The following is a 21,421-nucleotide window of genomic DNA, read 5'->3' on the forward strand; positions in this document are numbered from 1 at the left end:
ATTAGAAAGAAAGGGATTGAGAGAGAGAGAGAGAGAGAGAGAGAGAGAGAGAGAGGGGGACGACGACAGAGGGATTAGAGTGCACTGAGGCCTGCTCTAGGAGGATCACTGTATTTCTCACCTCTGCTTCAGCGGGGATCTCTCTGGAAGATCTAAAATAAATACTTATTTCCTCTCTCTCTCTCTCTCTCTCTCTCTCTCTCTCTCTCTCTCTCTCTCTCTCTCTCTCTCTCTCTCTCTCTCTCTCTCTCTCTCTCTCTCTCTCTCTCTCTCTCTCTCTCTCTCTCTCTCTCGCACCCTCGCTCCCTCAGTATGATCTACCTGAGATGGTCTAAAATAAACACATCTCTGTCAACTCCTGTCCCCCCCCCCATATTATAATTGTGGGAACATCACCCCAGGTCAGTTCACTCCCTCCTCTGCATGCCAGTTGACACATAGGCAGCACTGGTTCCCACAAAGTGAACCGCCCGCCTGGCAACAAACGATCACATCAGCACCTCAACTGCTTCCTTTTCCTCCTGAGGAATCTGCAGAGTCAGCCTGTGGTCCTGTGAGAATCTCCTCTGTTGTACACGGTCAGCACTTTACCATGAATCTGAAGCAAAAGCTAATATTTACTTCTTTAAAAAAATAAAAAAATAACTTGTAAAATAACACAATTAACACAATTATCTCCTCTTCTCCAGTAAATTACTGGAAAAGTTGGGACTCAGGGGATAAGTTTGATATCTGTCTCCACCTTCAGAAAAACAGTTCTGTGGCTAGACATGGCGCTTCACATACTGTAAATGTATATTCGAGATGTAAAAAATGAAATAAACTCCAAGACAGCTCAATCTGATTTGTGGCCATTTCCCAGAGTTATGTGTGGCAGCAGGTGGACTGTGGAGAGATATTCATAGTACTGCAGTATACTGTAGCAGGAATCGTGGCCAGTTCCAGGTAAGGCCAAATATCAACAGCCCGAGGTGTCCACTGTTGCAGTTACCAGGACAGACAGACAGGCGTTAGAATGGTTAAGCCAGGTGGGGCGGAGGTAAAACAGACAGGTGCGCTGTGGTGCAGTGTTGGACTGTCTTACATTATATAATAAAACATGCTCTTTCAACGCTCTGAACACCCAGCATATAGTATTTCTGTTCTGATTCTGACTCTGTGTGTGTGTGTGTGTGTGTGTGTGTGTGTGTGTGTGTGTGTGTGTGTGTGTGTGTGTGTGTGTGTGTGTGTGTGTGTGTGTGTGTGTGTGGAGGATATAAGAGGACTTGGGGCACCTTGAGGAACTAGTTCTGTTCTTTGGCTGTTAAGCCTGTCTTTTCATCTTCTCTTCCTTGCTTGGTTTTAACGGTCTCTCTGACTACTCCCCCCCCCCCCCACCCCCCCCACCCCCCTTCCCTCCAAATACACACACACACACACAGTCTCTGTACTAGATGTCATTAGATTAAATTAGATTGACTGTACTGGTGATGACAACCATATCCAGATAGAAAGTTCCAGCACCCTCACATGGCTTTCAGAATCATTATGATTGCATGTGTCATGCTTTACTTAGCGTGCATGAACAGTTTATTCTCACGCCTCTGTATAGCCTCTGTATAGCTTATGAATTCAGAGCTAAATTACTTTGAAATTAGAAGTAATTCTCTATTACTGCCAATTCCAATTTGGTTAAATACCTAAATGTTGGTGGTGAAAAAAAAGACTAAATGGTGATAAACAACTTCTGGAAAGATAATATTTCAATTTGTTTATTTTATAAAAATTAAAAAACAGGACACTTGATGTGCAAAACAGTAACACACGTAGAAACAACACATACATACACACACAACCACTGGTCTGCAAGGCTGAGACTGAGTTTGTTGGTAATCATCACCCTGCCAATGCCCCAGCAGCCTACACCTCAGTGCCGTCGCGAGGGTAGAGCAGGGAGGAGTTGAGACTGGATTCCAGGGCTGAGTACAGCTGGCTAGGCAGCAGTGGCAGGGACAGCTCAGAGTCACCGTAGCCCCCCGCGTACTGGGGGGGAGGGGAAGGGTAGAGAGGGGGGGAGGAGGGGAGATTCTCAGAGTCACTGTAGCCCCCGGCATACTGGGACGGAGAGGAGGGGAGGTTCTCTGAGTAGACAGGGGGGGAGGGTGGCAGGGCAGGCTGGGAGGGCTGGAGAACCTCCCATTGGGGCACTGTGGCGCTGGGGGAGTAGGTGGAGGCGTAGGAGGCGTAGGTGGGCAGGGAGGGCTGGGGGGGCACAGTGGCGTTGGGTGAGTAGGAGGAGCTGTAGCCCTCGGACGGAGACATTCGCTGCTGGAGCGACTCTGCGGGCAACGCCCCTGGCCCCGCGCCATTGGTCACATTCGCCACGTCCGACATCTGGGACAGGAAGCTGGTCAGACAGAGATTGGAGCCTGAGGAGGGGGGGGAGGGGTCCCTTTCAGAGCCGCTGGAAGTTTCGTTGATTAGGTCGGGCTTGGGACTGGACTCCAGAGAATCAGAGCCTGAAGATTTGCACTCAGGGTTGGCTGGTTGAGAGTCTGACTTTCTCCTCCTCTTACGGCGGAAATTTCCATTGTCAAACATCTTCTTACAGTTGGGGTCCAGAGTCCAGTAATTTCCCTTGCCTGGAGACAACCAGAAAAAAAGAGTTGGTTAGAGAAACATGTTTGCCAGTTTTTATCTAACAGCACATATCTGTACAACTTTTCCAGATGATTCATATGATATAAATTGGAAGTCTACAATGTAATCTATGGTTATAATTAAGTGAAGTCTAAAGCACATTACTTTAATACTCATGAGGAAGAGAAAATAACTGTCATGTTAAATCCAGTCTAACTCATTTGAAGTGCCATCAGAATAGCCATAGTCGTGTTCTTACCAGGGTCATCTTCATCCCGGGGGACTTTCTTGAAGCAGTCATTGAGCGACAGGTTGTGTCTTATGGAGTTCTGCCAGCCTGCCTTGCTTTTGCTGTAGAAGGGAAAGTTTTCGGCGACGTACAGGTAGATCTGGTTCAGGGTCAGGCGCCTCTCAGGGGCACCGTGGATCGCCATTGCGATGAGGGCAGAGTAGGAGTAGGGCGGTCGTACCAGCTTCATCAGCTCCTCCTGGGAGGGCATGGAGTACCAGCCCCCAGGCCCTCCAACGCCCCCTAGGTGAGGCCTCTGCAGGTTGTAGTGCTGGGGGACAAAGCCTCCTCCATAGACCCCCGCCAGGCCTCCTCCACCTCCCAGGTAGGTGCTTCCAGGGGCAAGCTCTGGGCTGTTGAACCAGAGGTAGGGGTTGGTGGGGGGGCTGCCACCAGAGTAGCCCCCCAGGTCGTAGGCTGAGGGGGGGTTCTGCTGGGCGCTGGGCAGGGTGGGGGGGCTGTATAGACTGAACTCTAGAGGATCCTGGCCGTGGCTTGGGTACTGGCCACCACAGCGCGACGGGGACAGGCCCTGGGCTATGTAGGACGTCATGTTGCTCTCTGTCCGATAGGCTTCTGAGCTCCGATCTGCTCTGGGATTAGCTGCTGGAGATCAGTTCTGTACTGGCATTGGCTGCTCACCCCTCCACTTTTTTCTGATCTGTTCTGGGATTGGATGAAGTCAATCGTCCGGCCTCTCTTCAGCGTTCTTTTCTCTGATCCTCTGTGTCTCCTGCTGAGTCGACACTCCGGTACCTGTCCAGTACAGGTGTGCCTAACTATTCACACACCTGTTCCACCTGGTCAATATATAACCCTACAGCGACGCCCACAACAGCCCTGATTGGTTTTTGCTGTGACTGTGTCACACTCTTCTTTGCATATGAGGGATTTAGGCCCTTATTTGAATAGCAGTAGACTTCCATTCTTCAGGCACCTCAATGAGTTACATGGTAGTCACTCAGATTTAGAGACTGATATGACATCCAAGATAAACAAGAAACACTTCTATGAAATGTTCCTGTTTAAAAGTATTAAGTGGTAATAAGGCTTGATATATTTTGGTTGCTAAATATACCCTGCGACAAAGAAAACATTTAAGTGTAAAATGTATTGGTTAAATAATAATGTAATATTTCAAGATAATGGCTACCCTAACTGCAGTTGCAATAGACACTGAAGCCAAGATTGTACAGTTATTTATTAAAAAGTGTTTTCACGTGGGTATATAGTAATTGACCAGTGTTAAATGTTTATGATGTAAGGGTGTTTTAAACAATACAACACCCAGTCTTCAATATCTTAATAGACATGGACAAGAAGGGTCTGTATAGGGAGGCTATATAGCCAGAAAGAAATTAACTTGTTTACAGATGTGATTTTTTGTTGTTGTTGAAGACACTTGACTGTTAAGAACCCGTTGACCTCCAAAGAGTCAAGAGCGTGCTTCTGAAAGACGTTGCATGCGACCTTATGTGCTTATTTATTTGCTTGAGGAGACGCTTATAGGGTCTTGCGAAAGTCAGGACACAAATCCCTTATGTTCACGAATAAGAATGTGTCATAGTGCACAGAAAAACCCTTTATGAGTCTTGGTGACGGGGCTGAAATCTGCAATAAGCTGATTCAGTGTGTAAACGTGATGTAACTAAGAACAGAACCTGTTTCATTTAGTGATCACCCACCCATCCATACATTTTCTTTTTTTAAGTTGAAATTCTTCACATAAAACGCACTCCCGCGCCTGCGCAGAAGCAAGATGGTCGTTGGCTTGTCTGAAAGCTCCTTGTCCCTGTGAACTAGTAGTTCGACGAAACGAAAGTTGCGAAAAGTTATCAGCACAGCGCTGTTTCTGCGAGCCAGTCCTTTGCCTGTAGAGACAGGTTTAGCCCCAGAATATTTATATTGAGGAGAGAACGCCTGCCTTGGATGGCAGTTATAGTGATTGAAGAAGTAATCCGCTTGCTTATTGCTGACAGTAAAGAGAATTCCCTCCGGCGCACCTGCAATGTCTACTACTGCATTTGACAGACGTCACAAATCCCACGTCTTGTCAGAGAAATGGGCTCAATATTTCAAAACGACCCCAAGATAATTGACTGCTGACAAATTCAGAGAGATAACAAACGTAAAGCATTTATAGACCGCCAGATTGAGAAAATGATATTGGTTTGTGGCTGCAGCATTATGACATTAAATCAGGTAAGACATAGATAATATCTACATAGGCTACAGCTCTACTGAAAATATCAAATGATAACCCTAACATTCACAATACATGTGTCATACACTGTATTTTTGTTTGACCTACAATGAAAGGAAAAGTACAAAAAACAACAAACCGACCAACCAAATTGCTGTCAGAGTTCTCAACATCTATACCTGTCTGCACTTACTGTGTCAAATACCCTATAAGGGAGATCTGGTGTACCTATAACTTAACAGATGTGATGACTAAACATAATTAGATGCATACAATTAGTATATTATGATCAATCCTGTTTTTTTATAACCATCCAGTATTAAACAATGCCCAAGATTAAAACAATTGTCTTACGTAAGCAGCGCTACGATGTAAAAGTTTAAATACATGATGTCAGATAGTAACAGGCAGCAGATTTACAGTATATTCCTCTCTGTACTTGACAACAGGTAGTTTTAAAGGCTAAAAGAATATAAATGAAAATGTTTATCTAAGGGACGAGGGATCCTATTAACACCAACTGCATCACCATCAAACCCCCATTGTTAGACTGCAGGCTAGTGGCTGCACTCCATTCTCTTTACTTGGTTAACTCTGATTACGGCCATAGGCCAGGTGTCATCAGGATGTCCCTCATGAGCCCTAAAAAACTCTTCAATTACCACAGGACATATGCAAATCAGCCACAGCTTATCCTCTCTGCACTTAGATTACTGGGCAGTTCAGGGCAGAGACTGTGGATTTCCACAACCAGAAAGTTACAGAAGGTTGCTAACTCTATAGCTGTATAATCAGCCAGACGCTCTCTCCACAATCTAATAAATATACATAACACAGACAACCTAAGAAAGAACTCTGGATAAGAGTGTCTGCTAAATGAATAATTGTAACTTGTCCCATTTATACCCGGTTCTGTTTGGCACCTTCACACTGAAACCTTAGCAACAACATAGCTAGCTACTTCCCTCTGTTGCAGCCAACCACTACTTTGTATTTACACACACATGAATACATCAACCACTAAAATTAACATAATGATGATAATCAGTTAAAACACTTCGGTAAAGTTCATCACGTTTCCCTCAGTCCTTCTAAATGATTTTTGTGATATCTTCTGGCCCATCCTGCCTGACTGGGTCATGGAAGACCAATTCTGGATCTGTTTGGTTGGTTCTGCTGGTCCATATGGGTCAACGCTGGTACCCTGCTGGATACATGAGAGCGCAATGGTTCTGCTGGCCCGACCCGCGGTTCTTGGAATCGATCAAGAGCAGAGGTGTCTGTTGGTAGTGGCTGATTATGTCGGACACTGAAGGGAAGGTCTGCCGCAGAGACAGGAAGAAGTCAGTTAGGCAACAAACCCGAGAACATGTCTGTTGTCATCGCAAACCGATAAATGTAGGATGTGAAGTGGTGCAATATCTGAAATGGTGAAATGAACCAAGTGAAAAGGAGAAAAAGAATGACAGGAAGAGTGAGCCAGGGAGCTGGTGTACCTCGGAGGTCTTCAGCCCTGTGCCTAGTAGGTACTGGTCGTGCGTGCGTTTGATCTGGATGTTGAAGACCTTGTCCTGGTAGAGAACCATCAGGGTGTACGGCTGCTCCATCGAGCCCTTAGAGCTGTCCCTCACAAGGAATGCTCCATCCTGCAAAGCACAGGAGGCAGGGCATTTACAGTGTAGGTCAGCTGTGTGTGTGTGTGTGTCTGTGTGAGAGAGAGCCTTGCCTTACCTTGTTGACCTGCCTCAGACAGCTCTCTGCTTTGCCTCGTGTCACTTGGCTCACGTACCAGATAGGGTCCATGTCCTGTACAGGCAGACAGGAAAATCATTGCACAACAATCCCACAGCATCCACATTGCCACCACTCAAGCATACTGCTGCTTTTAAGACTTGCCCCCGTATTTGATTCTAAAACATATTGAGAGGCATAGTTTGCCACACTTCAATCAGAAAAAATACGTTTTTTTTGCGTATCTCAAGATTAAATTCCATCTCTGTTGTCCCCCATGCTTGTAAATCATTCAGGCCTGATGAACAATCTCAAACCACTGTTCTAGCCTAGAGCAATGGTGCCACCTGCTGACCCCCAAAATGCAAAACATAATGACAAGAACTGTGAGTGTATCTTACCTCTGAGCGGCCCATGTCTGCTGGTGGGGGGTAGGAGGGCTGCACTGGGGGCCGGAGGGGAACAAGCTGTCCCCCTGAACTAATCCTGGTGCTGTTCCGGTGAGAGCTGATGGCTGAAAGAAAACACAGCACACACACATACTGTAGCAAGCCATCAGACTGTACTGTGCCTTACTAGGACCATGCTTGGCCTGATTAGCCTACAAAAGTAAAGGTTATAAAGATGACGGGTTGTTTGTAGATCAGTCAGGTGGCCCTGATGCCTGCATGTGATTTGACCAGTGTATTTTTTAATGAGCTGCATAGTGGGTGCTGCTGGGTAATGAAGCATTTATAAGCACAGCTCTCACCTTCCTGTAGTTTGTGTGGGAGGGAACCGGTGAGATTCAGAATGGGAGGTAGGCTAGAAAATCAAAGAACAGAGATCAATCAATCAACTAAATCAATTTATAATTGAGTTATCGGTTAATTGAACTTTGTACTACAAAGTTCTGTTATGTTAACATTCTCGTGTGTGTTGAAAGCCCCCGCCCCCCTACCTGTCTGTGTGAGGGGGTCCTGGTGGGCCTGGCATGGAGCCCATAGCTCGGGATTTGAGTGGGAATGTATGGGAGTTAAAAGTTGGGATGGCTGAAGAGAGAGAAAGTGTATATGTGTGATGTGTATAGTTTTTCATTTTAGTTTGGTAAAACTGTTTAGTATAGCCAGACAGGCAGACATTGTGAGGACAATGAAAAGAAGCTCTATTAATCCAGGTCTAAACAGTTTACCTTCGTCTTGCACCTGAACATGACGGGTAAGAAGGGAGAAAGAGATGAAGAGTTATTTTTCACTCAGATTAATATAATTGTTAAACAGTCTAACCAATCATTTCAAACTGAGGGTGCGTTTTCCTTGCCCCCAGGACTTTACCTCAGTCCTAGAATTGAGCGCAAATCTGTAGAAGAGAACATGAACACAGTATTAACAGTAATACAGAAGAAGGGTATGGCAGTAAGGCAGTACTGGAAAGCACCTATTCAGTACTGCCGTCCTTCAACATAAGGCTGGTTTCTGGTATGGCTGGGTATATCGGAATATCAGTACAATGTGTGGGAAACAATACCACAACAACAGGTAATAAGACTTCCTCTTCCCTTGCCCTGCGTCTTATTCCAGATGACTGGACTTCCTGTCTGTCTTAATTAACCACAGTCTGTTTATTTAGACAGCCACATGTGTGTGACTCACTATGTGTGAGAAAGGGCTGGATGCTGGATGTGTGTGTGTGGTGTGTGTGTGGGTGTACCTGTTGGGGATGAGGCCCCTGCCTGCTGAAGAGCTGCTCCGGTTGATGCTGGTAGCTGGCAGGGGGGGCTTTGCCACCCTGGGAGGCTCGAGAGCCCCCCTCTCCTCTACTGGGGCCCTGGGAGACGACACAGCTTACCTCAGGGAGGGTACATGTCGCCACTAAGTCAGTAGCTTTAATACTGCTGCTTTCTGTGTGTATGTGAGTATGTGTGTACCTGTTAAGGCCCCTGCCTACAGAGGAACTGCTTCGGTTAACGCTGGCGGCTGGCAGTGGGGGCTTTGCCACCCTGGGAGGGTCCGGAAGCCCTCTTTCCTCTGCAGGGGATCTGGGAGACAACGCAGCTTACCTCAAGTTTGGCTTTTAATCTTAACGGTGTGTGGTTCAATGGTTTAATTGTTTCATATGTTTGTTATGAAAAATATATATATATATTGTTGCGTATATTTATCAATGCATCTTTTGTTTATCTATTAATGTAAGTGTTGTTTGGATGGTCGTGTATTTGCGATGTTTCATAAGAGGTTTCGAGACTAAATAAGGGGGAATGTATTTTTCGTGTGACAACATAGGATGATGACACAGACTTCGTCAGAACCAAGGAGACGTCATCATTTCAAAAGACTTCCTTACCTCCAGGACTGGGGCTGTATCAAAGGCTGTAGAGAAAACAAAACAGTCATGTCAGTCAATTAGCACAATTGAGTTATTTATCATTGCTGTTGTCTTTCACCACAGTATGATCTTCTTTTTCCTTTTTCTGTCATACCCTCAGTAACCATAACTACCATAAGTGTACGCTTACCCTATCAACAGCGCTGGGCCTTCGTGCTGTGTTGAGAAACATATACAGGACAAGAATGTGTTTATATTAGTGGTTACATGAACTGAACATTAACAGTTTCATTCTGTGTGGTGCTAAAGTGATTTCACCATTGACTCAACATAGCTTGATAGCAGAAAGAACTTTCTGGAAGGGAGAAGGTAGTACCCTGCAACGGTGAGCTGCTGTTCATTCTTCGGTCCACTGCAGAGGGCTTCTTGCTGCGGTCCACCTGAGGCGCTGCACAGCCGAGGGGACCTGGGAAGGAGCAACGATTCAGACATTACATTCAGTCATTTAGCTGACGTTCTTATCCAGAGAGAATTACAGTAAGTACAGGGACATTCCCCTGAGGCAAGTAGGGTGAAGTACCTTGCCCAAGGACACAACGTCATTTTGGCACGGCCGGGAATCGAAACGGCAACCTTCTGATTAATAGCCCGATTCCCTAACCGCTCAGCCATCTGACCCCCCTCTTACTAGGTGTGTGTGTGTCCTTACCCCTGGTGGGGAGTCTGCCCTGGCGAAGGGGGGACAGCTCTTGTCTGGGTGGGGTGGGCTCTGTCAGCTGTAGGGAGGAGAAAATATAACGTGGGAAAAGAAGGGAGAGAGTCATGTAGTATAGAGAAGTGGTTGAGAGAAAGAAGTAGGGAGGAAGAGAGATGGAGGGTGGTCAGTGGTAGGAGAGGGTTGCTGAGCGAGTGAAAGAGCAGGGTGTGGAGGATGAGGAGGAGGAGAGGAGCAAAGCAGGATGGAGCAGGGCTGGGCCATGTGACCATTTCTATTTACAGTTTTTCACAATTGCTAAAACACATTCTTGAAACAGTCACCCATTTTCTCAAAACTGTAAACACAAAACCTCATCTTCAAGCACTATTTACAAAACCTCTGAATCCTCTTGCAAAATGAAACTTTCGCCTCAAAACAGTTTTACCTGTGCTCAAAATCAAGCATTCGCCTCAAAACAGATTTACCTGTGCTCAAAATCAAACACTGCTCTCAAATCATAAACAAAGTGATCAAAATTATATACACTATCAAGCAGTCAGTAAACAATACACAAAAAAATTGAAAACACATTGTTCAAAACATATAGTTCTCAAGGAGAAGATCATTTTTACGTAACCTCAAAACAAATTTCATATGTATCCGTCATTGTCTTTTGATGAACGACAACATGTTCTATCATAGTAGCTCAAAATGTATCAGAAATTATACTATAATACTCTGCTTTGCTCTCTTTTTTTTTGTTCTTTCTCCTCCTTGTACCCCTATACAGTACTGTACCCTGCATCTCACTACTCACAACTCACTCTTGTTCTTTGTTGATATGAACCTGCAACCAGTCAAAATCTATTGAGCAGTCAGTACTGTTACTGTAACAAATGGAAAGCACAATGTTCAGGGCCATACAATTTGTTCATTGTACAGTATACAGCCTACAATGCACTGTACTACAGTATACAATACTACAGTAAAAAGGACAACAATATAAGGAGCAAACATGTGATTTGTGCTTCTTCTTGTCTCTTAGGCCAGAGCACTTTGTCGACATCACAAGCAATATTTTCCCACCTTCAACAACCTGTTTGCTCTCTGAACTGGATTATATTGGTTGTGTCACATCATTTGAAACAAGTGAAATCAATTTTGAGTGGTTGTGTTTTGTCAATGACATATTTTCTCTATTTGTATTTGATTGTTGCCATTTGTGTTTACCAGTATGGATGACATGTGCATTAGAGTGCAGAATGTGTTTTGAGAATGAGAATGTGTTTAGAGTTTTGCTGAAAAGTCTATGTGAGATCTGCAAATTGTGTTTTACCATGTGAAATGGTTTAAGGTATTGACAACAGACTGCACAATGAGCTACATGAGTTCAGACAACTGAGAACTTTGTTCAGCCAATGGGTTTTAGTGTTTTAGCAATTCAGAAAAACTGTAAAATCCAAAACAAAAAAACTGTCAGTTGTGGAACGTTGTAGAAGAATAGAAAGAATATTTACGGTGGTGCGGGGAGCAGCTGGTGGGGTGGGGCCATGTCCGGGACGTGGCTGAAGGGCAGGAGGCTGGCCTTGTGATGATCTACGGTTGTCTAGGCACACACACACACACACACACAGAATAAGGAGAGAGGACAGATGAGAGAGGGAAGGAAAGAGAGAGGAGAGAGAGAGAGAGAGAGAGAGAGAGAGAGAGAGAGAGAGAGAGAGAGAGAGAGGGGGGGGGGGGGGGGGGGGCATGTCTGCGGTGTGTGCACTGCCTACCAATGTAGTCGCTCTCTCCAATAGGAAGCTGAGGTGCAATCATTTTGGTGGACTCGTCCGACTCAGAGGGCGGAGGTTCATAGTCGTTGTCATTGTCTGGTTCCTCAATGCAGCCAGAGCACTCCTCTGTGGGAGACTCATAATCTCCCACACTGTCCCCATCGCACGAGTCTGGGCTCTCATAGTCATCATCGTCACTGCCGTCCTTTCAGAAAACAGCGGAGTGGGTTCGATATATTTACATTTAATGTTCATTCAGCAGATGCTTTTATCGGGGAGGATCAAAGGGAGGATCTGAACCCACCACTTCTTGATTTGTAGTAACATGTTCGACCACTGAGCTATACAGAGATTTAGGACAGAGCAGAGATACAATACAGAGCAGACATTGAATGACAGACTTACAAACTCATCTGGACCCCAACACTGGTCCTCTACTGGTGTTTCTGTGGGTGATATAATAGGAATGAGGAATGGAAACTCTTCCTGACATTCATAAATTCATAGAGTGAACACAGCACTTTTTACACTGCACACGTTTGTAGAAGGCACAACATGGTTCAAGGACTCAGTGGACCTAAAATGCACCCAATAATGCACCTGCAAATCTCCTATCATGCTTTCATCATTGACAATGTGAATTCCTCCCTACCTGGTTCACGGTACTTAGGGATAGTTGACCTGGAGGAGAGAGAGAAGGACAAGACTGAGCTTGGGTACATCACAGTGGACCTCTAGAGAAAAACTGCATTTGGGTAAAGCTAGGAAGAACTCACTTTTTACCAAACAGTCCTCTTTTCTCCTCCTTTCTGCTGATCTCAAGGCAGATTTTAGAAATCAACCTGCAGAGGGAGGGAGACTATGTCAATCGTCCTGTCTTGAAATGAAGGCTCAAGTTCAAGGGGGTCAGATGGCTGAGCGGTTAGGGAGTCGGGCTATTAATCAGAAGGTTGTTGGTTTGATTCCCGGCCGTGCCAAATGACGTTGTGTCCTTGGGCAAGGCACTTCACCCTACTTGCCTCAGGGAGAATGTCCCTGTACTTACTGTAAGTCACTCTGGATAAGAGCGTCTGCTAAATGTAAAGTTGCACAAACTGTCCTCTCCCTATATTGGCAACTTAAGGCAGCCCCTCAGTGTGTGTGTGAGCCTGCGTGCATGCTGCGTGTGTTCAGTAATTTCACTGCTGCCTACCCTCCTCTGATGGTACAAGTTCCCTGCATACTCACTGGGCACACTGGTTGGTAACAAGTCACATGCTCCTGACTGAGAACAGAGTTTGGAGCTAGCTTGTAGGGAAGTTGGCTGTAATTCAATCAGGATGTGGTGTTTACATTTATGTTTGTGTGCGTGTAGCAAGCCAAGTTTCAATTTCACTCCACATGTTCTCCTCCACAATGCGCATGTGTACAGAAACACATGCGCATGCATTTCTACTTCCTCGTCTTCCCTCTTTATCTCTCATTCCCCTTCCTCCATGTCTATCTCCCTAGTATGTCTCTCCCTGCTTATCTCTGAGGTACATATATGTTTCTCTATTTACTTGGCTTCCTGTCCTAAGTCCCCCGTGGTGCAACGTCATCCTATCTTAACCACAACTCTAAAAACGGTTTGGTTCAAATGGTCTAGTGACTCGGTCTCCAGCGTGTTAACAATCAAGACTATAAAAAAAAACATCAGTACTCACGGAGCATGAACCTTCGGGAATTTTTGAAGGTCATTTTCACTCATGTTCTACAAAATGATAGAAGCAACCATTCAAATTAAATTATAGACACTATTTGTTACCCAACCACCACAATCTCACCACATGCTTTTCTTAAACAGGCAGCAAGATCAGACCACAAAACAGGTCGCTCTGGACCTCACTGCTTCACAAATATCACAATGAATCAATTTACAGACATACTGTGTACTGCCTTATGCTGACTTATGTTGTGGGGAATCACTCACCAGAAATCTGGAGCCGTTTATACAGTTGTTAATGATGACTTTGTCACAGCCAGATAGGTTCATCTAGATTGGCAGAAGACAGACAGATACGTGAGGATGACACTGACTTACACAAACATGAATCTCACTGAACATGAGAGTTTACCAATACAATAGTGTAGCTGATCTGAAGATGAACATATAAAGGTTTCAACTTGTGTTCATTTTGTTTACTCTATGTTTCTGTGGAAGAGCTTTGTAAAACAGTTGGGGGATAACCTGTTGACATACATAAGTGAGCATCCTACCAGAAACATGGTAACCTCTTCCCGAAAGAAAAGGGAGAGAGTCAACTAGCTTTCCAAAGATCTCCCTCAGAGACACACATATGTCCCTTCACCATCACTCCCACTCCCTGACATCCTACATTCTCTACTTGAGACAGGAAGACCTGAAGTAGCCTACATCATTAAAACCTCGCCCTGGTCTGAGAGACTCACCTTCTTCATGTAGTCAGCCAGGTGATGTTGGCTCCAGCCCATGACCTCCACCTTGGAAGGAAGTCTGTCGAAACTCATCTTTCCCTTCCGTCTTCTCACTCGCCAGAAATCAAGATATACGTGGAAATGTAGAATATTTGTTGGAGAATCCTTACGACCAGAGGTAAGTGAAGTGGCAAGCTGCTACTGAGCAGTCATATCCTCAAGACAGTCTCCACAACAGCCTGGGAAGAGTATAGTTAGTGCCTTGATTCTAAAGGCCTGGATAGTTGTGTGCTGCGGTCGTGTGCTGGGTAGCAAAAGAGGAAGCCAGGCTTCTGGTTTGTGATCAGTGGAGAGAAGTAGAAGATGTCACACTCTCACAGTTTGGTTGAGGAGAGACATCAACTAATGAAACCAAATAGACAGACTGTCTCTACAGTAGACTAGAACGTCGGGAAAAAAAGAAGAAAATAACACCCAGTCCTCTTCTGCTTTGATCAAATCATGCTGCAGTGTTTGCTGGATGATTCTCCAGAGAGTTTAGTATAAAGTAGGAAGTCCATGAAAACATTAAAAAATAAGCTAGCAAACAACAAGCATTCTTTTGTCAATTAATTTAATTCAGGCAGTCTTGTGAGTGTTCTCAGAAAAAGAAAGACAGCAAACTTCCTCTTGTGTTTCCTGTTGATCCGTTTGGCTCTGTGGCAAATTGCAAAGAGAAGTGCAACTTGACTGTCAGAGAAATCACTTGAACAGCACACACCCCCAACCACATAATAGGAGGTCATGATGACACAATAGGCCTACAGTAGCTGTAACCTGTGGTCTAATAATTCAGTTTAGTAATTTACTAATAACGCATAATACGATATTGAATATCCTATTTGTTATTTTCAATTTACGGACATAGATTTGATGGATGAAAACTCAAATGAAAAACACTGTCACTAACATGGTACCCTTCAGATGGCTCATCGGTACATTGAGCCCCATGCTGTTGGTACAACGAGGGCTTTCGCGCGCAGCCCTCGTTGTCGCCAGTAGTAACAACCAGCTAGCCTACCTCACTGATGTTTCTAGATAGGGGCCAGAAGTATAAGTTAATAATTTAGATAGGAGGCGATTTTAACTTATATGGGTGTACATTTCGAGTTGTTTAATTTCAACCTGTTTCTGGCAATAAAAAAAAAGCTCACTAGATAGCACGAACGGCTGTGAAATAATATCTGACGTTGGCTAGCTACTGGACTGTAAACTTGCTCAACCAAGTCATCATGGCCTCCGACCCAACTGCAGTCCACGATTCATTTATAATAGTCTGTAGTATGTGGGTGTTCTGTGAGTAGTTTAGATAGTTTTATGAATTTCATAAATGGAATATGTTTGTTAACAGTGAGGAATTTCCAGTCAGGGATGACTTGACAATTGAACACTTATGCTTTCTGTTTCTGTGCAGGCCTGAAGTTCGGGTTTGCTTTCGTTGAAGCAAGCAAGACGGCCCCCGAGAATATGACAAATGTGTTCTTCAAGAACATGTCAGACACCTGTAAGCTGAATGTGATCACCTAGGAACACAAGATACATAGGCTACTAAGACTTTTTATTAGTTTTAAAACATACAACGCCAGCCCATTAAAATTAATCAGACAGACTTATTTCACTAAGAGGGGAGTTAGTGCCAGCCTTATCTTTGTTTGTTGCCACCCACCTGGAAATATCCATGGTGTAAGGCAGTTTCTCTTGCAACACTTAACAACATTAGTCTTTTGTTTTAAACCATTCAGTGGAAACTTGTGCCACTGTTTTATAAATGTAAGACACTTACATCTATCTGTTAGGTGTAGTCTAAAGGTAACATTAGCTGTTTGAGATGCGTTATCTAGGCCCACTGTTGTACCATAACCACATTCAGACCCCCTTCCTCCCCCATCCCCTGACATCAGTTCCCAGCCTCGTACAGTGTGGGTTGCACGCTTCAGGCGTTAGTTTGCATGCAAGAACAGGGTGTAGGTAGCAGAGCAGAGCTACTCTGCTCACAGTTTTTTCCACTTCCTGAGGACTTCTGTGATAGAGTGGGAGGATGTGATGATGTTTTGAGCAGGTATTGGCAAAGCATTGTAAAAGGTAATAAGTCTGAGTGTAGCAATCTGACCTTCATCTGTGGAAAATGTGTGTGTAATGTGCATCCACACAAACACACTGGATTTTTTTAAATTAACCTTTGTACCTAGTGCCATTTAGATTAATTTATTCAATTTAGCCTATGCTTTTTTTCAACGGCAACAAACAGAACATGCTTGATCAACTTCCATGTCAAAATAAGACCCCCTCAAGCCTAGTGGGGATGTGAAATTCACTTGAAATTCAACATAATCCCTTCTATTCTACTTGTGTGGTGTATGTCTGTCTGTCTGTCTGTCTGTCTGTCTGTCTGCCTGTCCCTTGTCTGGGTGTCTTCAGTTGTCACCCTAGTGGCCTGGTGGCTACATGGCTATGCCTTCGCCTTCGGGCAGAAAAACTCAGTTATCGGAGCCCAGTTCTTCCTGACTCTGGACAACACCAACCTGGTCCACTTCCTGTTTAACTACATGCGCTGTTCCGTGGCCACCACGTTGGCACTGGGTGCTGCCAATGAGAGGATGGAGCCCATCGGCTACCTCATGTCGGCCTACGTCTTCGCAGGTACCCCCCATCCACCCCCCCACATGCTGGTATGTTTGTATGTCTAATATCTGGCTATACATCAGATATAATTTTTTGTAAGGTCTTTGTTGATGGACAGAGGATGATATTGTTGGGACAACACCTCCATCTAGTGGCTTTATGACTTTATTGTTTGTCTGTTTGCTCTTCTCAGGGCTTGTCTACCCTCTAGCCTGCCACTGGGTCTGGGATGAGCAGGGAATCTTTTACTCAGCCTCCACCTCTTACGCAACACAGGTGTCACTTACCGCACATTAACGAATGTTGAACTTTTTAACAGGTAAGCAAAGACTATAATAGTGGTGTGTTCCATGCAGGACTATGCGGGCAGCGGAGTGATATTCCTTCTGGGTGGTGCTGCGGCTGCCGTATCACTCCGGGTCATTGGGCCCCGTGCCAGGCGCTGGAGTACTCACTTCAGACAGAGACGCCACAGTCCAGCAGTGAGTCTGTAGGGGCATTCCGATAAATCCATTTATTTATTATTATTTTGTTGCATGTGTATTTCTCTCTGTTCTTTGCCTGTGTGTGTAGATTTTGGTCCTGGGGGGCTGCCTGCAACTGATGGGCTTCCTGGGCCTGGTATTGGGGTCTCACCCACAGCTTTTCAACCCAGACGAAGGCCAGGTGCTGGGGCTATGCTGGCTCAACCTGCTGTTAGCGGCTTCCAGCGGGGGCCTCTATTGCATGGTCATCCGCTGCATCCATTTCAACTACTATGACCTGGACAGTCTGCTCTACGGAGCTATCGCTGGCATGGTAACACACACTCACGACACAGGTCATGGCTCAGCCATGGTCAGAGTTGGTGTTTTTTTTTTTAACTTTTTTGTGTGTGTGTTTGTCCAGGTGTCTGTGTGTGCAGGTGTGGACTGCTACATCCCAGGTGTAGCTGTAATGGCTGGAACTACAGGCTCTCTCTTTTTTCTGGCAGTCCGCTTTTTGATGGCCAAAATCCAGATGGACGACCCACTGAACATTGTATCTTGTGAGTTTCATAAAGTTAACAACATAAAAGAACAATTCTCTTAGATTTGGATGATTATATATATAAAAATATATTTGTATCCCTCCTTTCTTCCCTCAACCCCTCCTGCCCACCCAGGCTATTTGGCACCGGGCATATGGGGCATGCTGCATGCTGGTCTTCTCTCTGACAATGGGGCCCTCGGAGGGCGCAGTTGGGTGAGACCCTTTTACATTTACATTGTCATTTAGCAGACGCTCTTATCCAGAGCGACTTACAGTAAGTAAGTCGCTCTGGATCTGCATTCCCCCGAGGCAAGTAGGGTAAAGTGCCTTGCCCAGGGACACAACGTCATTTGGCACGGCCGGGAATCGAACTGGCAACCTTCAGATTACTAGCCTGATTCCCTAACCGCTCAGCCACCCGACTCCCTCTTCTACCAACAGCTCTTTTGCTGCCTTCAGCTGTCTCATCTTCTTCAGGCTTCAAGCTTGCATACATCAGAGGACAGAGATCCATGAGGTTGAGAGAAAGAATATCTGTACTTGTGAAGAAGAGGAGGGAGGACACTCAGAGAAAGAGTTCTGTCTGCAGCCAGATTAGTCCGCAGATGACTCATACTGGCCCCCTTGGGCCTCTCTATGATCTATCTCAGGTGCTGGGGAATAATTGTCTGGCTGTGGTCGTGCTGGTCCTGTGGGTCGTGTTAATCATGTACCCCCTGCAGTCCCTCTTCATGTGCCTTGGCGTCTTCAGGGTCCCTCGCATCCTGGAGAAACAAGGTGAGTTCAGGAGTGGACACCAAATGACAGTACTTGGCAGGTGTCTATATTGGTCATTTAAGTGGTAACTGAAGTCTGTCCCTCTGCCCAGGGATTGACAGGTTCAGACACCGGCAGAGACATCCTTGTGTGAAGAGAAAGTTCATGAAATGACCCATCAGAGCCTGTTACATCTCCAGAGGTTTTACTTGGGCACTATCAATAGATTTGCTCTTTACTCCTGTTTATAATAAAACATTTCTTGACTTCAGGTAATAACATTTGTCACCCGTTTGATTTTTGGTGTAATTGATCTATGACATTTAGTCATTTATCAATAAAAATAACATTGAACTCATTTCTGACTGACAACCAAATACTTCAATGCAATGCATTTTTATGTACAGTATTGGAGAAGAATGATGAAACACCACATTTAGAAAGTCATTTATTCCAAACTCAACAAATGTCCTAGAGCATAGATCCCCTTGTGACCAGGGGCCCTCATCACAAAAGCAGGTATTTAGTATATACTTATCAGGGTAAGACTAAATGTTCCGAACAAATAATAATAGTACAACAGTTCATGTTATATGTATATTTCCTTAAAACACAAGACAAAGTTCAGGTAATGCACACTGAACTACAGTAAAAAACAAAAACATAAATTGTTCACAATATTTCAAAGTCCTTGGAAGTGTGCTGCTGTGAGCGTTCTAACAGGTAATAAAAACATGAACGTGGATCCCCAGCCGTGTATTTGCTCTCAAATACCCAATACTCTCTTAACTCCATAAAAATATTCCCCAATGCTGACCACGAAAGATAGCTTGTGTGAAAAAGATGTTTATCTATATGATAAACAATGTCTGGGAGACAATTTGAGAATAAAACAACGCCTAAAAAAGGTCAGCTTGCCAGGTAGCTGTGTGTGTTAGCCCAAGATGAGAGGTTATACGTAGGATGTGGTGGGATTATTAAAGGCAGCCTGAAAGTCTGGACCTCAGTGGCCCTTCTTAGAAGAACCAAATCCTGAGAAGCCCATCACAGCAGCCATTTCGTCATCTTCTTCAAAGTCCAAGTCATCATCTGCTTTCCTCTTCCTTTCCTTCTGTTTCTCCTTTTTATATGCCTTGGCCTTCTCCTCCTTAGACACACACAGATAGAAAGAAAGGTTTAGGGGGTTTTTCTACCACGTTTGTTGTGCCTGTTGTCTGCCCATCTCCCAAGCCTCTAATGGCAATTAAACCAATCAGGCCGACACTAAACACACACACACAATATCCCCATCCTGTCATCAACATACCTCTTCTCTAAGTTCTTTCATACGCTCCTCAAAGTCATACTCCTTCTGCTTCTCCTCAATCTTCTTCTTGTTAATCTCAAATCTCTTCTTCACCTGATCCAGGGATGAGCGCTCCACACGCATGGACATACCCAGGTTTCTCTGGTCTGGGAGGAGGAAACAAACAACAATCCTTTTAGTATGATGCCAAATAGCTTTTCATCCAGGTATTCTGCACTGTTTTCCAGCTGAGGTTGGCGATACCGCCTGCAGACTTACGTTTCTTTCCATTGATGTGATCCAAGAAGTTGATGGAGTCTTTTACGACACAGTCACACACGTTGCAGTAGTACCTGTTGAGAGGGAACAGAATATAGAAGGTTAGTATCTGCTGCAAAGGGGTAAGGTGTCATTTGGGCTATAGTGGCATTCTCAATCATACCATGTTGGGGCTGTTTCATGAAATGTGAGAACCCATTAAATGCTCAGTCCCAAATTAAACCCTAAACCCTGAAATGTAAATATACAGGGTAAGACCCGTCAATAGGTACACACCCTCCCATCTCCGCCTGGGGGGTTGTCTTGGTGATGACGATGGTCTTCCCCAGCTTGGACTCCAGGTCCACCTTGTAGTCACGGTGACGCAGGAGCTCACGCTTGACTGGGGGTGCTGGCTTGCCTAGGGGGCAGAAGAGTAGTTACAACAAATGAATGAAAGGATCATGTGTGTGTGCACAGGTTCATATCCCGACACGTTTACAGTTGAAAGTGTATGGATTTAATAACCCTTGTCCACGTTTGAGATGTTGATCCTTTGAAATAGTTGATATACTTAGAATAAAGTTTATGGATATTAGATTGATTTCAATGCACAATTTGATCAGATATCACAGCGGATAAGAAGCATTAAACAATTTTTTAAGCCAATTTTACCATCTTTCTTGTCCCTTTCCTCATTGAGACGTTTCTGAGCCAGTTGTTCATATTCATCTTTGTCCCACTTCCGACGAAAGTCATTCTTACTGTTGGACTGAATAACAAAGCACAGAACGTAGACGTTAGATTGATAATACAAACTTCATTCTACTGACGATTAATCCATTGTACAGCCTAGCTATATTAGCAAGTGTCTTAGCTCGTGAGAGTTATCAGATGATTATTCGTCTGTATAGCGAACAAAAATAAAGCATCGGGTGAATTGTTGTTGTAGCCTACTCAGTGCAGTGGGAAGATATTCTGTCTGTTTGAAACTAATTTTAATCTTATGATAGTCTAATCATACGAACATATGAAATCTAAACTATACGGAGTTTCGTCTCAAACGAACATTGTCGTACATATAACACATTTTACAATAAAACCAAACTAAAAACAAGAACACATACCCCACTGCCGGACGCCATCTTGATTCGAAGTGACAACATACGGCAAGTAGTGTCGTAAAAATGTGTATACCGCTAAATAGACTGGTCAAATCACTTATACACTATGGTGAATGGAAATCGCTGGCCGTATCTCCGTCTTTCTTATGCCAAGTCAATGTCTATATGTGCCTAATGTGGTCTGTTTGACAATTACATTGAAAAGGGACATTGTTGGGGAGAGATAGTCTTTCGTACAGACATTCTTTTAATAAAAATAGGTTTGAAATGTATTGGTCAAAATATAAGGA

The 21,421-nt window shown here is 44.5% G+C and overlaps 4 protein-coding genes across 4 annotated transcripts; 1 reads left to right on the top strand and 3 right to left on the bottom strand.

Moving 5' to 3' along the window:
• Positions 1-1,737: 1,737 nt before the first annotated feature.
• On the bottom strand, positions 1,738-3,668 carry foxi3a (forkhead box I3a). The gene is made up of 2 exons (XM_062485383.1): positions 2,879-3,668; positions 1,738-2,621 (listed from the first exon to the last, which is right to left on the bottom strand). Exons 1-2 carry the CDS (start codon positions 3,459-3,461, stop codon positions 1,900-1,902), a joined length of 1,305 nt encoding a protein of 434 aa, XP_062341367.1. The 5' UTR covers positions 3,462-3,668; the 3' UTR covers positions 1,738-1,899.
• Positions 3,669-5,022: 1,354 nt separating this feature from the next.
• On the bottom strand, positions 5,023-14,737 carry lcp2a (lymphocyte cytosolic protein 2a). The gene is made up of 22 exons (XM_062485894.1): positions 14,052-14,737; positions 13,573-13,635; positions 13,307-13,353; positions 12,398-12,463; positions 12,274-12,302; positions 12,027-12,067; positions 11,622-11,826; positions 11,361-11,449; positions 9,856-9,922; positions 9,523-9,612; positions 9,337-9,362; positions 9,165-9,190; positions 8,749-8,859; positions 8,532-8,648; positions 8,156-8,180; positions 8,014-8,026; positions 7,783-7,873; positions 7,594-7,646; positions 7,244-7,356; positions 6,843-6,917; positions 6,608-6,757; positions 5,023-6,433 (listed from the first exon to the last, which is right to left on the bottom strand). The coding sequence occupies exons 1-22, from the start codon at positions 14,127-14,129 to the stop codon at positions 6,302-6,304; spliced, it is 1,707 nt and encodes a 568-aa protein (XP_062341878.1). The 5' UTR covers positions 14,130-14,737; the 3' UTR covers positions 5,023-6,301.
• Positions 14,738-15,071: 334 nt separating this feature from the next.
• LOC134039771 (putative ammonium transporter 1) lies at positions 15,072-19,293 on the top strand. Its single transcript, XM_062485824.1, has 10 exons — positions 15,072-15,371; positions 15,490-15,579; positions 16,494-16,715; positions 16,891-16,973; positions 17,054-17,179; positions 17,271-17,495; positions 17,586-17,724; positions 17,842-17,921; positions 18,359-18,485; positions 18,577-19,293. Exons 1-10 carry the CDS (start codon positions 15,308-15,310, stop codon positions 18,636-18,638), a joined length of 1,218 nt encoding a protein of 405 aa, XP_062341808.1. The 5' UTR covers positions 15,072-15,307; the 3' UTR covers positions 18,639-19,293.
• zmat2 (zinc finger, matrin-type 2) lies at positions 19,048-21,286 on the bottom strand. The gene is made up of 6 exons (XM_062485826.1): positions 21,135-21,286; positions 20,683-20,779; positions 20,305-20,428; positions 20,029-20,102; positions 19,771-19,916; positions 19,048-19,611 (listed from the first exon to the last, which is right to left on the bottom strand). The coding sequence occupies exons 1-6, from the start codon at positions 21,171-21,173 to the stop codon at positions 19,468-19,470; spliced, it is 624 nt and encodes a 207-aa protein (XP_062341810.1). The 5' UTR covers positions 21,174-21,286; the 3' UTR covers positions 19,048-19,467.
• Between the last annotated feature and the right edge of the window lie 135 nt (positions 21,287-21,421).

This window comes from Osmerus eperlanus, chromosome 19 (genome assembly GCF_963692335.1).
Source record: "Osmerus eperlanus chromosome 19, fOsmEpe2.1, whole genome shotgun sequence".
Lineage (NCBI taxonomy): Eukaryota > Metazoa > Chordata > Actinopteri > Osmeriformes > Osmeridae > Osmerus > Osmerus eperlanus.

What these genes read in the sequence shown, in the direction of transcription:
- foxi3a (XM_062485383.1), bottom strand. Translation starts at nt 3,461, where the DNA reads ATGACGTCCTACATAGCCCAGGGCCTGTCCCCGTCGCGCTGTGGTGGC. An exon ending in CCGGGATGAAGATGACCCTG is followed by an intron (nt 2,622 to 2,878) that starts GTAAGAACACGA and finishes GGTTGTCTCCAG; the next exon opens with GCAAGGGAAATTACTGGACT.
- lcp2a (XM_062485894.1), bottom strand. Translation starts at nt 14,129, where the DNA reads ATGAGTTTCGACAGACTTCCTTCCAAGGTGGAGGTCATGGGCTGGAGC. An exon ending in CCCTAAGTACCGTGAACCAG is followed by an intron (nt 12,068 to 12,273) that starts GTAGGGAGGAAT and finishes TATCACCCACAG; the next exon opens with AAACACCAGTAGAGGACCAG. An exon ending in CAGGGCTGAAGACCTCCGAG is followed by an intron (nt 6,434 to 6,607) that starts GTACACCAGCTC and finishes TCTCTGCGGCAG; the next exon opens with ACCTTCCCTTCAGTGTCCGA.
- LOC134039771 (XM_062485824.1), top strand. Translation starts at nt 15,308, where the DNA reads ATGGCCTCCGACCCAACTGCAGTCCACGATTCATTTATAATAGTCTGT. An exon ending in CAAGAACATGTCAGACACCT is followed by an intron (nt 15,580 to 16,493) that starts GTAAGCTGAATG and finishes GGGTGTCTTCAG; the next exon opens with TTGTCACCCTAGTGGCCTGG. An exon ending in AGAGACGCCACAGTCCAGCA is followed by an intron (nt 17,180 to 17,270) that starts GTGAGTCTGTAG and finishes CTGTGTGTGTAG; the next exon opens with ATTTTGGTCCTGGGGGGCTG.
- zmat2 (XM_062485826.1), bottom strand. Translation starts at nt 21,173, where the DNA reads ATGTTGTCACTTCGAATCAAGATGGCGTCCGGCAGTGGG. An exon ending in AGATGGCGTCCGGCAGTGGG is followed by an intron (nt 20,780 to 21,134) that starts GTATGTGTTCTT and finishes TTTGTTATTCAG; the next exon opens with TCCAACAGTAAGAATGACTT. An exon ending in TGAAAGAACTTAGAGAAGAG is followed by an intron (nt 19,612 to 19,770) that starts GTATGTTGATGA and finishes TGTGTGTCTAAG; the next exon opens with GAGGAGAAGGCCAAGGCATA.